At 36.4% G+C, this 13917-nt stretch overlaps 1 protein-coding gene across 2 annotated transcripts in view; it reads left to right on the top strand.

The window, feature by feature from the left end:
* The window catches only part of RPS6KA6 (ribosomal protein S6 kinase A6), a 43707-nt gene that overhangs the window by 21612 nt on the left and 8178 nt on the right, over positions 1-13917 (top strand). For both annotated transcript variants that reach the window (XM_082323183.1, XM_082323184.1), the window contains exons 7-20: positions 375-481; positions 756-793; positions 2512-2654; positions 3482-3552; positions 4788-4876; positions 5335-5399; positions 7438-7540; positions 8872-8996; positions 9286-9411; positions 9991-10080; positions 10755-10913; positions 11367-11528; positions 11936-12012; positions 13554-13671. In XM_082323183.1, the coding sequence (XP_082179309.1) occupies positions 375-481; positions 756-793; positions 2512-2654; positions 3482-3552; positions 4788-4876; positions 5335-5399; positions 7438-7540; positions 8872-8996; positions 9286-9411; positions 9991-10080; positions 10755-10913; positions 11367-11528; positions 11936-12012; positions 13554-13671 (1473 nt within the window). The remainder of the gene's footprint in view (positions 1-374; positions 482-755; positions 794-2511; positions 2655-3481; positions 3553-4787; positions 4877-5334; positions 5400-7437; positions 7541-8871; positions 8997-9285; positions 9412-9990; positions 10081-10754; positions 10914-11366; positions 11529-11935; positions 12013-13553; positions 13672-13917) is intronic.

Here is a 13917-nt window from a genome sequence, read left to right as displayed (position 1 = left end):
CAGACACCCAGTACAGCAGTCATATACTAAATTTTATGATGCAGTGGAAAACAGTCTGTATGGGATTGTGGCAGAAGGAGTGCTGGTGATCAGTAACACCGAACATAGCAATTAAATTTATTACCTTAAGTTAGCTAATGCTCTGCAGGAACTGCTGATGTTTTTGTTTAAGTATTGCAGGTAGTTCTTTTGTATACTTGATGATTAGCCTATATTAGTATATCGTTTCTGTTAGGTGAATTCATGAATTACGAGTTCATAAGGTACTTCTAAAACTTATTTTGAAATTTAGGCAGACAGGACTATTTTTTTTAGATTGCAGTTTTAAAAACTGAAGACAAGATCAGAAGGTAAATCTATACAGTTCTTATTAGGTTATGTTTACAGAGGAAGATGTGAAATTCTACCTCGCAGAACTGGCCCTTGCTTTGGATCACCTTCACAGCTTGGGAATTGTATACAGGGACCTGAAGCCAGAAAAGTAAAGTAAAATGTATTTTACCACTATTATGTGTATTTTGCTTGTTGCTTTGCGTTTTCCGCTATAGTGATGCAAAAAATTAAAAATATTTTTGTTAGACTATGTAAACAAACATAAAATGTAAAAAATAGATCTGTGATTTACATGAAATAATATTGACTTGTTAAATTAATAACTGAAGTTGGAGATCAAAGTTGTTAACTATTATATTTTAAATGTTATATGTAAACATTCCTCTTTATGTGTATTGGTGAATGTGAATTTTAATTTTCAGCATTTTGCTTGATGAAGCAGGACATATCAAGTTAACAGGTAGGTAACACTTATTAGTATAGCACTTTCTGAACATATTTCTGTATAAGCTTTTCATTATAAGCCTAAGATATGTATAGTGATGGCTGGAGTATGTCTGAGCCAGTATTTAGCTGTTTAGAATTTTTTTTTATTGAGAGACTGTATCCCTTCCCTATATAATGATTCTTCATATAGTATTAAGTACTTTTATTGAAGTATTTTAGGTAGTCAGAGGCTGTATCTGATGGTTTTGGTCATTTACCAGATCCTGATGTCCATGCAGGTTCCACTGAAGTTAGTTTTCATGTTGGCTAATATTTGCCGGGATCAAGTTGCAGTGTCAGCAGCAATATTAGTGTAAAGTGCAGATCCTAATTGCTGTGGTTAACATAGAAGAAATGTATTTGAAAATACAAAACCAGACATTGAATGTGTTTTTTGAAGGAGCTTTAGGTGGTGGTATGTTAGTAACTAAAACTATCCACTATTCAGGTTAGAAAGTGAGCTGTATCAAGATTTACCGAGAAATGCCTTTTAACTGGAGAGCAAGAGGTTATAGACCCGGGCTAAAGTTGCTGACTGTGAGACTTTTAAAAGGGAGCAGAGGTGCTTCTGGTGTAAAGAGATTTTAGTGCACAATAAGACTTCTGAAATACTTTTTTTTTTTTTTTTTTTTTCCATTTCTGGATTATCACTTCTAAATGGATATAAAATTGCAGAAAAATGTTCTATGAGGAACAATTAAAACGTATATTCTAGGAAATGAGATATACAAAAGACTGTGGCTATTTGGAAACCAAATTACTATGAATTTCTGAAAGCTTTAAATCACATTTAAGGTGATGCTTTTCTATTATAAATTTAACTATATATTTTGATCTATAGATATGGCTATTAGATTCCAAGAGAAAATGAAGTTTTTTAAACTCTCAAAGACTTGTTGGAATAATGGTGATGGAAATCATGTTTGTAAAATGCATAATTTTTAAAATTCTGCATGATATATTTAAATCCAATTCAGTCCTAAAATTCTCACTTCCTTCTGAAACTGGAAAGAATAACTGATGGGGATTATTGATTAGCAATCATTTCCCCTTTGAAAAAAGGGACGCTTGGGAGCCTCGTCTTGAGAGCGGAGCTGATATCAAGGACTTGCGTATTTAGTGGCATTGTTCAAAGTAGGAGGAAAAAAGTATTCTGGGAATAGAGTGAGCAGATATGCAAGACTCCTGAACTTGAATCAGGTTGCAGAACCATGTTGTCTTATATAACAACAATATTTTTAGTCTGATTTTATTTATTCATCATTCAGTAATACTAGACCACGCAGACTGTTCTCGTTGAAACTCATTTTTACTTCTATCCAATTTTTTGTGTGAATAAAGCAGGCAGTAAACAATCAAAAGTTCTCATTTTTTCTATCTTAAGGCTCTAAAAGTGTAATATATCAAATATTGAGTTGTCATTATTTTGAGTAGTAATATTGATGGTTAATCATCATTTAATATGACTTATAGAATGGTTTTGGTGGTATGTACTAAACTAAATGTCTGTGGTATCTCTAGATACCTGCAGTTTCTTGTGTCATGAAGAGCTAGGATAATCCCATAATACTCCTGAAAGCAAACAAACAAAAGCTGTCAACACTTTGATTTTGAAATACCGTTTACAGTATTGTTGTTTTTTTTTTTCTGAAGTTCTTTACTGGCTATATTCTTGTAATGCTGTTGTTGTAGACTTTGGACTCAGCAAAGAATCAGTAGATCAAGAGAAGAAGGCCTATTCTTTCTGTGGTACTGTAGAATACATGGCACCTGAAGTAGTAAACAGGCGAGGGCACAACCAGAGTGCTGACTGGTGGTCCTTTGGTGTTCTCATGGTACTGTATGCTTCCTTGCTTTCCTTGCTTACAGGTCACAAATACACTGCCTATGTCTAATGTGAACTAAAGTGTTTAGAATAAGCTTGTCCAGATCTAATGATGAATGCTTGAGTAAGGGGAAGAGAATTCAATAACTGAATTGCTACTGAAATAGCAACTAATTTGAATAAAATTTACCTTTCACCTGCTTACCCCTGTAAGGAGTACTTATCAGGAACCACAGAAATCGTACATATAGTCCATTAGTAGTTCAGAACAGTTGTAGTCAGTGCGAAACTGGAGTTTGTATATTTATTTTGCATGGTTCTTGATAGTTAAAGAAAAAAACCTGAAGACTTGGTTTGATGGAATATTAATTGCGTTTTTGTAAGAGTAAGCCTGTTGAATGAATACTGGAGCGGAGTAGTGAAATCAGGCAGTACCTGCTAGCACTTACGCCTTTGCCGTGATGGGTTAGAGCATCGGGCTGAAATACGCATATTGACATTAAAAGTAAAGTACTGTTTTAGGATTTATTCTTCCTGCTGTTTTCATAGGACAGCAACATCTAAAACTAGGTTACGGAGGGGATTTTTATGACTTTAATTAAAGTAGTTTATGGATGTGAAATATTCCTACATCATCATTACGTGACACTTGCCACTTATTATCATGTAAACTGCCAGTGAAAACAAAATATTAGATTTGTGAACTTTTTTGATAATCTTTTAAAAGCTCAAGCCAGTGTGCTTAATGTGGCAATAGGGAAGAGTACAGTACTTAACGCTTTGTTTGAGCAGTTGGGGGAAGAAGTGTTGATTTAGATTAACATTTGTTCTTTTCAGTTTGAAATGCTTACTGGTACACTACCATTTCAAGGTAAAGATCGAAATGAAACTATGAATATGATACTGAAGTAAGTATATCTTCTTACTTTTTGGAAAGTCAGAAAATGTAATTTTTAAACGTGTTTTAACATCTTGTTATAATTCCTTGTGCTTGAAGAGCGTTAAGCTAGAACAGGAACAAAAAAGCTAAGCCCCCCATCCCAACAGGGTTTAGATCACGGACCATGCAAATACTGTTAAGTATCTGCAGGAATTAAAATCTTAGGGATGAACTTGTATTTTCATTGTAGGTGTGTAATGAAGATAAAAACAGTACAGTGAATTAGAACAGCATTATTTACCACTCACGTGGTTATGCTCCCTTGCTACTGTTACAGCATACCTTATTTTGTAAGCAATAGTTCATCAGGTGTTGCTTTGTGTACGTATATATGGAGAGCGCACTTACGTGCTCACATCTTTCATATTCAATTACCTCAGTTACAACAGAGGTTGCCTAACAAGACAAACTGGGTAAACTGGTGATTAGTAAGTGAAGTTGTTGGGCAAATATGTTCTCATCTTTATTTGTGCTTAGCTAACAAAGATTTTCCTTTAGACCACATGCAGAGCCTTGGGCCTTTTGAGGGAGCGATAGTCAGGGAAGGGGATGAGAGAAGCTCTGTTCTTAACGACATGCCCTGAGCATGAGTTTATAGGGATACCGCCTGTGAAAGCGGATGGGTTTGATCACTGGCCTCACTTGGAGCTCTAAGTGATACTACAGTTCTGCAGAAGAATTTCTTGCCTTAGCATGACTGTTTTCATAAAATAAGCTTGGTAAAGTCAGTAAGCTTTTATATAATGGCTTAATGAGTTCCTTCTTGAGGCTCTTGCTTCAAGAGGAATATTAACAATGACTTCAGGCATAAGTAAGTTGGGATTTGGTGAATCTCTCCTGGCATTGATTCTGGTAGAAGTATTTTGGTGATCACTTACTGGTGACATGAAGATATCTTTCAAAATACTGTGTATTCCTGAGATAATTGTTTTACTCTATTTTAGGCTAAAGCTTGTTTTAGGGGCTTGGGTGGGGGTTGGGATTTTTGGTCTGGTATGGTGGGTTTTTTTGTTTGTTTGGGTTTTTTCGTTTTTTGAAAACCACTCGTATAATGTGAAACTTAAAAGCTGATGAGTTAAATGTGTACACTCTACAAGACTTTGGAATAGATCCTTGGTACATCAAATTGTGCAATGAAGTCTATGTAGACAATTTTTAGTAAGATACATTTCTTCCTCTTACTTGTTCTCTGTTTTTCTTTAGAGCAAAACTTGGAATGCCTCAGTTCCTCAGCCCTGAAGCACAAAGTCTTCTGAGGATGTTGTTTAAAAGGAACCCGTCAAATAGATTAGGTTGGTTCATTTATTTGGATCTTTGAAATAAAAGTAGTTGGATTGAGTTGACTATTTAAGGAAAGTAGTTACTAGAGACTCTGAAGCTCTGGATGGTCAGTAAGATTTGGGTTTAGATACCATTTCTTGTTAGCTTGGATCATGACTTCCTGGGTTTGGCTAATGAACGATTACTTTCCTGGACCAATCACTCTTAGCACTGAGCCAAAGCTTTGACAGTGTCAGAGCAAAGAATATCAACAGTCGTATTTATGGCAGACTGGTACTCTGTTTGAGGCCCTGATGAGGCGTGCCCTACTTAATTGAGTATTTTACATCCTTGGAATATTTCTGTATTTACAATTCCTTCAAATAACCGTGTCTATGCAAAATTTTTAGAAATGAGCTAATTTTTTAGTGCAATCTTCTTCAAAGACTGTACCCAAAAGTGTTTTAAATACAGTATTTTCTTTGTTCAGGAGCTGGTTCAGATGGAGTTGAAGAAATCAAGAGGCATCCTTTTTTTTCTACTGTTGACTGGAATGTAAGTGCAAAATTATCTGAATGATAACTGGTTTTAATTTTCCTATGTGTTATAGCATTATAAGTGTTTGCATCTGAATAGGGCACAACTGCTGACTGTTACATTCTGGCTTCTACTATAATCTTACTTGGCATCTGGAGCTGTAGTATTTATCGTATAGAGAGTATTAATTATAAATTGAACACTTTTTAAATAGTTAAGAGTTGCAGCATTCTAAAGCTTAAATTGTCCGTTAGAGCATTTGTAGTTGGGAGAGGATGCTGGTGTTCCCTGCATGCAAGAATCCTTCTCTTCAGTAAGTGTCTGTCTAGTGCTTCCATGCAGGGCACAAAAACTCACTGTGACGGTAGTTCTCTGACTTCTCTCTAGTTAGCCACAGCACGTTCCTCTCTTATCAGTCATAGTCCATTCACTGTTGAAGTGTTGACTCTGGTGCTCTGAGATGATCAGAAGTCTGTACGAGTTCATGACTTCTTGCTTACATTTTTTAACAAGTACCTTGATGCTTTTCCTCTGCAGTTCTCTAAGCTTTTGAGAGATGTTTCCTGGAAACATTCACAAAACTAAGATGCTCTATATCAAATAAATCCACTCTGAAAGCACTCCTTTGCTATAGCGGCTACAAAGGGATAGACACAATAAATAAGATGTTGCGGTGCTGACAGGACTACCTGCAATGCTAGCCAATACTGTGCTCAGCTCTTTCTTTAAAACCTGTTGGCATTATCCTTCTCTTTCTCTCTTGTATTTACTTCTGAGACAGTGGTTTTCTAGCTGTGTTCATGCAGCATCTACCATAGAGTCCTGATGAGCAAATAGAGTTTTCAGTAACAGCAAAACCTCACTGTACTATATGAGTACGCTTTGTAAGAGAAAGCTGTGTTGTTATGGCTTGATTATCTACTTTTTTTTTTTTTGTAAGGGACTGACATTGAAATAAATACCAGCAAGGAAGTCTGAAAGATCTGCAGTTCAAACTCTTTATTTTTTTTCTTTTTTTTTCCTAATTTTTCTTTATTTGCCAGTGCTTTGTATCTATTTCAATATAGTAGTGTTGATGACCACTTCTGTATTGTATCTCTTTATTTGTTTGGGATGAATTCAGGTCCCTCTTCCTGGGTTGTTTTTTTTTGTTTGTTTGGTTTTTTTGTTTTTTTTTTTTTAATTGAAATCCATTGCATGTTCCTGTGCAGGAAGATTAAATGAAAAGACCTGCAAAAAATAGGCCTGAAAGGATGAGAGAAATGCCAAGAAAATGTTCTCAGAACTTCCTGAACTTTGCATGGGGCTTCGATATCATTTGACGTGAAATTTTCTCTTCCTTAGCTGTAAATGGGACTTATTGCTGATTTGAGCTCACTTGGGCAATGTGTTTTTCTAAAGCCTGTTGAGTAAAGGAGGGGAAAAAAAGGAGGAGCCGTTGCTCTGCTCTCCCTTCCTTCCCTCTGACTGAGCTTAGTAGATTAGGAAAAGCCTGGAATAGAGCTTTGAGAATTGGCAGTTCCTTGCCAAGAGGGACACGCCTGTCACTCGTAAGAGGTCTTTGGGACCCCGAACCGAAAGGTAAAGACTGTATTTTCTATCTTCCCTTTGGGGTGGGTTTTTCGAGGTTCTGACAAAACAGCAGCGAACCAGGTCCGAGATGATGACAGAAGGTAAGATGCGCTATGGCTGTTCCATCTTCTTCTGAATAAGCCGAAGATGAACTAGTGATGAGTAGCAGCCTGCTGTTGTAGTTTTAAAAGTACAGATCTAGTAGATGAGGCAGATTCAGAAGAATAAGGAAAACGAGCTCTGTATTGTTTGACTTGTTTGGTAACGTTTCCCGTAGCATTTCAAATCAAAGGTACATGAAAGTAACTCAGTCTCTGTGTATGTATTTGTGGTTTTCTACTTGATATATATTACTCATTCTTTCGGAAAACTGTTTTAATACAGCCCTAACATTTGAGTTGCTTACCCTTTAGCTTGGCAAAATTACAGCACCCATGGAAGTTTCATCCACTCTTAATTATATGACTTTGTCCTTCTACTTTAGAAACTGTTCAGAAGAGAAATTCAACCCCCATTTAAACCTGCTTCTGGAAAGCCAGAAGATACCTTTTGTTTTGATCCAGAATTCACAGCAAAAACACCAAAAGGTAATTGTGCATGGTTATACGTTGGTGAGGTTTGTGGGACAAGAGGGGTCAAATAATGTTACAAGAACAAGCTTACTAAGAGAAAAAGTTAGTGACAAAATTAAAAGGGTGCAACAGGGTTCCCGTACTTTGGAGGAGTTTGTTCTCCTCAGCGGGCTCCTGTTCTTTGAAATATTCTGCTAAACTTTGGTTCACCAACAAAAAAAAACATTAACAGCTGAATTATGGTTTCTAGTTATTGTTTAAAGTCAGACACGCGGTGTTTGAGGGGGGAAGTATTTAATACTGAAAGTAAACTCAATTTGATTGCAGCAGTGATTATTTTTAGGGTCAGTATTCCACTGAAAATGACTTGCTTTAAGTAACCTTCTTGAGCCTATTAATTATTATTATAATTATTAAAATTAAATCTTAAAACTAGCATTATAATAACTTTTTTCATTGAGCTGTTCCTCTCACTACCCATGCTGAATTTTACTTTACTCTTGAGAAAACTATGATTCAAAGGTAGAGAAGGGTGGGGAAAATGTACAGTGGGCTGGACACCTGTACTACTAGATCAGTTGCAAAGAGATCTCAAATAGTTATGAAAATTTATTTTTAAAATATCCCTTAGATTATTGCACTACGAAAGTTTCCAAGTAACTGAACTTGGAAACAAAGACAGTAAGTGCAAACACTTGCTGCTTAGTATGCTTCAAGTTTTGCTTCAGGTTTTCTTTTGTGAATTTTTTTTCTTTACTGCTGCATCCAACTTCTAAAACCACTCATGTCATGTTTGTTTGGAGAATGTCTATGGTTCTAACAGGCTGTACAGAATTATCAAGCAGTGCTTACTGCGAAATTTCAAGCAGTGAATTCAGAGGTGCACATAATGTAATCTGAGGAAAATTTGGTTTGAATTATTCAGTAGCATTACTAATTGAATATTCTTGTATTGCCTCACTTCTGTCTGGCCAGCAGCACATATACCGCTGAAGTAGCAAAATCTGTGGGCACTCTTCTTTGCGATGCAGTCCTTGAACATAAGCCTATGATCTTTATTTTGTTCTCATAAGTAGTGTTGTGCTTCAATAAACTTCTTCCTAAAAACATGTATTCATACTTTAGTTCCTGCAGTGTTTTGTAGTTTTAGATAAAACCCAGGAATACTTGCTTTGTGTTATTGAAATAAGAGAAGACAGATAACTGACTAGAAGTCTTATTCAACAGCTAGCGTTGCCCTTGTTTGCTTCCCTTCCCTCAATGTTTCTTCCAACATCTCTCTCCGGAATGTTGAAAAATAGCCTTGCTAGGCTTTAGCCATGCTAACCAAATGTGTATGCCACTAGATTCTCCGGGAGTCCCACCTAGTGCGAATGCGCATCAGCTCTTCAAAGGATTTAGTTTTGTTGCAACTACTACTGTAGAAGATCATAAAATATCACCACTCACCAATATACTGCCAATAGTACAGGTAACATTTTATTTTTTGGGAAACTTTTGACATGCCAAAGATTGACCAATATCTAGTGTTTACAGTCTGTTCTTTTTTGGCTGGGGAGACTATTATAAAATGTGCATTACTAAAATGCTTCCATGGCATATTTTTAAATTTTAAAAAGCGAGTTGCTGTTTTTCTGGAGGCATAATTCAAAAGGGAAAGAGTGGGCAAGCAGAAGAAACTTTTGCTGCTGGGAACAGTATTGTGGCAAAGAGCGCCTTGTTGCTTTAGATGACGGCTTGTATGTGTTTGTTTTTTAAAGCAACTTCATGGAAACAGCGCACAGTTTACTGATGTCTACGAACTGAAGGAAGATATCGGTGTGGGTTCCTATTCTGTTTGCAAGCGATGTATACACATTGCTACAAATATGGAGTTCGCTGTAAAGGTACTTTGAATAAATTTCACTGTGACAGTTCTGAAATTATTATGTAGTAGATTTGTAAATTTAAGTGCACGAATTTTCTAGTTACTGTAGCTGTTTATATGCTGTGAGAGATGAAAAACAGTGTTTCTTCATTTGTTTAAATTGCATATTGGCTTCTATAGCTCTTCTTTTTGTGGGTAAAGTTACGGCCTTGAAGAACTGGCTTTGCAATTACAATCTTGAAGCCTGAAAATATTGTACGATGATGAGTACACCTGAAATAACGTAACATCCAGAAGGGTAGAACCGGGCTTTAGGGAAGCAGTGGTGCTTCAGACAGTTCATTGCATGTCCTTGTCCATTGGAGCAGAACAGACTGCATTAATGATCCAGTTTTAACTGGCAGCAAGGATGGAGCAAGAAATGAATAAACAGGTGGGATGTGAAGCTGGAAGATGACTTAGTCATGATTAGTAAGAAGTAATGAACTCTAGAAACCTTTTTATTTTGTTGTTGAAGTGAGAATACAAATACAAAAAATTTCTTTACTAAATAGACTTTGTTTAGCCAAGTTGTTTTTCCTGTTGCTATATTTTGCAGATAATTGATAAAAGTAAGAGGGATCCCTCGGAAGAAATTGAGATTCTCATGCGTTATGGACAACATCCAAATATTATTACTTTAAAGGACGTACGTACCTCTTTTTGTCTGCTACCTCTCATTACACAGTAGTCAATAAATAAATATAGATGTAGGGAGTTTATTGGGATTTATTAAATTTCTTTTACATAGTAAAATATATTAGGACAATATAAAGTGTTGAGTATTTCAAAACATGACATGTCCTGATAGTAATTTTTTCTAAATGCTGTTTAATGAACTTGAAGTGAGAAATGATGTAAAGGTTAGAAATGCCCTATTTCCTCTTATTTCAAATGAGTAGCTAATGTGTTGGTAATCTGAATCTGAAAAAGCAGTTGCATGTCGTCCTGTATATGCAAAGTGCCAGCAGCTAAAAATGGTCCATGGAGGGGAAGAGCAACAGGGAGTGGTACGGCTGCTCTTCTTTTACAACAGAAGTTTCTAGACTGAAGAATTTAATTCTGAGTCATGAATTAGCAATTGATTACCTCAGTGTCTCACAGAATGACACATAAGCTTTCTTATACTTCATGCTTTAAGGCTCCAGAATTGCAGAATCAAATTTTTCAGGCCGTGCTGTTTGTGCTTTGTGTTCATATGTGAATAGGTGAACAATCTAGTCTGTAATTTTCACATTTATCAGGATGTATAATTATAGATGATCTTTTTTAATATGTATGTGTGTATTTATGTGTGTATGCACTTGTCAAACTCGTCACCAGGTGTATGACGATGGTAGATTCATATACCTTGTCACTGAACTGATGAAAGGAGGAGAGCTGCTTGATCGAATTCTCAGACAGAAGTTCTTCTCGGAGCGAGAGGCTAGCGCTGTATTATACACTATAACTAAGACTGTGGACTACCTGCACTGCCAAGGAGTGAGTAATCTTTTCCATGACATAGCTTCTTTCACACTTCTTAAAATTAACAAATGCCTTTTGTTACGTGCTTTGGTTGGCTTGTTTTTACGGCAGAAGGGAAGAAGATTTCTGAGTGTTCTATGAAAAAGGTGAATAATATAAACAACTCATCCTGTTATTCTGGCAAGCCCTTTCGACTTTACTTTTACAGTTTATGAAACAGCAGATACTTGTTCTCTTATGCTTGTTGGCAAATGGTTGTGTTAGTTCCAGTTGCATTATGAGCCAGTAGGCTTTTTTACGACATGACTTGAACTGGAATTTTTTGTTACTTGAAAGTTATGTAATTGTGTAGAACTGTTAATAGGTATATTAAACTGGAGAACAGTTTTTTTATAAATTGCAAATTACGTACAAACAGATGTACGTGCGACTTCTAAATGATAGATTTTAAAATTTCTTTGTTCAAAGGTAGTGCATCGAGACCTTAAACCTAGTAATATTTTATATACGGACGATTCAAATAATGCTGATTCTATCAGGATTTGTGATTTTGGATTTGCAAAACAACTTCGAGGAGAAAATGGACTACTTCTAACTCCATGCTACACTGCAAACTTTGTGGCACCAGAGGTATCTTAAACTGTCGTGTGTCTTTTCTATGCTGTTTTTGATGCGAGTGCTTAAACTCTTTAACAGTGCTTAAAAAAAAAATAAGAAAAATTCTGCTAGTTTTCCTTAAATGTAATTATACATACTTTCTAAACACTGATGCATATGTTTATAATAAACCTGCTTTAAAAATAGCAGAATCCACCCTCAAAAATAAGATGTAAGCCTGTTGAGAATCTTAAGAGATGATGTTCTGTGAACAAGAAATATTGTTGATAGTTACTGTAACCTGTATATTGAAAATAATTAATGAAGCTTCTGAAATTATCCTGGGATTGACTTACCCTTCCTTAGGCTGTGTGTAGTGGTATTGTTTCGGGGTGGTTTTTTTAATATATGAGAAGTCTTTAACACTCTTTGTTTTATAGGTTCTCATGAGACAGGGATACGATGCTGCTTGTGACATATGGAGCTTGGGTGTTCTTCTTTACACAATGTTGGCAGGGTGAGAAATATTTCTTAGCTTTTTTGTTTACCTAAAATTCCAGCATGCTGCATGAATCCATGCTGTCATTAAAATTGTAAGATATTACCTCGTTGATTTGGATGCAGAATGGTAAAGACACTGAAGTGGAACAGGAAGCTATAAGTAAACACGTACATAAACTAGGCTTGTCTTACAGGTAGGTTCAAGGCTTCTCTCTTCTATAGTGCATGACTGGGGGCTGCCAAAGACTCTCCCCAGTTTCCAGGAGAGAATTTAGTCTGGGAAAGTACGTGGTGGTTTTCTTCTTTCTCCTTCTGCCTCTTGTCCTCCCCACCTTAGTACCTTTGCAGTCCTCCTTCTCGTATCTCCTGCCACAGGCTTGAGTCCTGGGCCTTTTGTAGAACACACTGGCTTGTAACCTCTTAAGTTTTCTAAACCTCTGAATTGTACTTCCACATGTAAAATCACCACCGCTACGGTTTTGTCATCAAAACTCAGACTGATGTATGATTTAAGGGCAAGTATGCAGGTATTGGGCAGTATACTGTTTGCACACTTAAGAAACATTGTCTGAACAAAAGGTATGGCAGGCCAAAAGTACGGGGGAGGAATGGTCCAGCATGAATTCCTGTCTTTCCATTTTGTTCCTCTTAAGCTCATCAACTGAAAGACTGGGATAGTTCCTAAACCTCTGATGATGCTGGTCGATCTCTCTTCTATGCGCAGCTTTCAAAGTACTAAGATAGAATGCATTAAGCTTAATTATTATTGTTTGCAAGCTAATTTGAAATCTAAGGGGTATTATGATGTAACTATTTAATCAGAGTAAGATTTGAGTTTTATAGTTAAAACTTGGGACTAGCCTATGATCATAGGAGATGCCAGAACATTGTAATACTCTTGACAGTGTTAAAAGGTGTATTTAGGTGATTCAGATCAGTTTTCAGATTTGCCAATTTGGTTCTTTTGAGGTTGTTGCAGTAGGATTTGTAGAAAGTAAGCCAAACTTACAGGAAACCCTGTAAACTGTTACAAGCCTCCAAAACTCACTTAAATAAAAAACTATCATGAAAATTTTCTTGTAGCTTTTCCCTAAATGATAGATGTGTGTACATTGTGCTCATTCTCTGTCTAATTAAATGCACACACCCTACACACGATATTACTCCAGCTTTATTGGGGCCATTCTGCTAGGGTACTGTTCCAGGTTTGGATTACTTTACATGCTCTGGTAATCTAGCATAATTTGTGTTTATGAATCACTTCTATTTAACTTGAAAGCCTGCACTGATTAGAATGCATTGTTAAGATATTAACTTAAGACATCTTTTTAGTCTGCATTTCCTATTTATTATACTTGATTAACCACAATTGTGGGGAAAAGAAAATAATATAGTTTCCAAGATGAAATACTAATATAAGAAGTATTCAATAGTATGTAGTGTGTTTGTGCCAGCAGTGGGATATCTACTCAGAACGATTCATGAGATTTTACCAATTTTTTGCAGCTTGTTACCTGTAACGAGGTGTTTTGTTTGTTTGTTTTCCCCTTTCAACAGCTATACTCCATTTGCCAATGGTCCTAATGATACTCCAGAGGAGATCCTGGTACGGATAGGCAGTGGAAAATTCTCTTTAAGTGGAGGCAACTGGGACACTGTTTCAGATGCAGCAAAGGTGTACATGTGTTTTTGTTTTTATATTTTTGTAGAATTCAAATGAACGTCTACTGAACTTCATAAAATAGACTGGTCTAATGCAGTAGTTTGCTGTTATTAACTGCAAACTTCATTGCCATGAAGGCCATGTAGTCCAGTCTCCTGCTCAAAGCAGGGTCAGCTGTGAGATCTGACCAGGTAGCTCAGGGCTTTATTCAGTCTGATTTTGGAAGCCTCCAAGGGAGGAGGCTGCACAACTTGCCTG

The sequence above is a fragment of the Platalea leucorodia genome (assembly GCF_965183815.1).
Source record: "Platalea leucorodia genome assembly, chromosome: 10".
Lineage (NCBI taxonomy): Eukaryota > Metazoa > Chordata > Aves > Pelecaniformes > Threskiornithidae > Platalea > Platalea leucorodia.
Note: the sequence above shows the minus strand (reverse complement) of the source record. Positions and strands in the feature narration are given on the sequence as shown.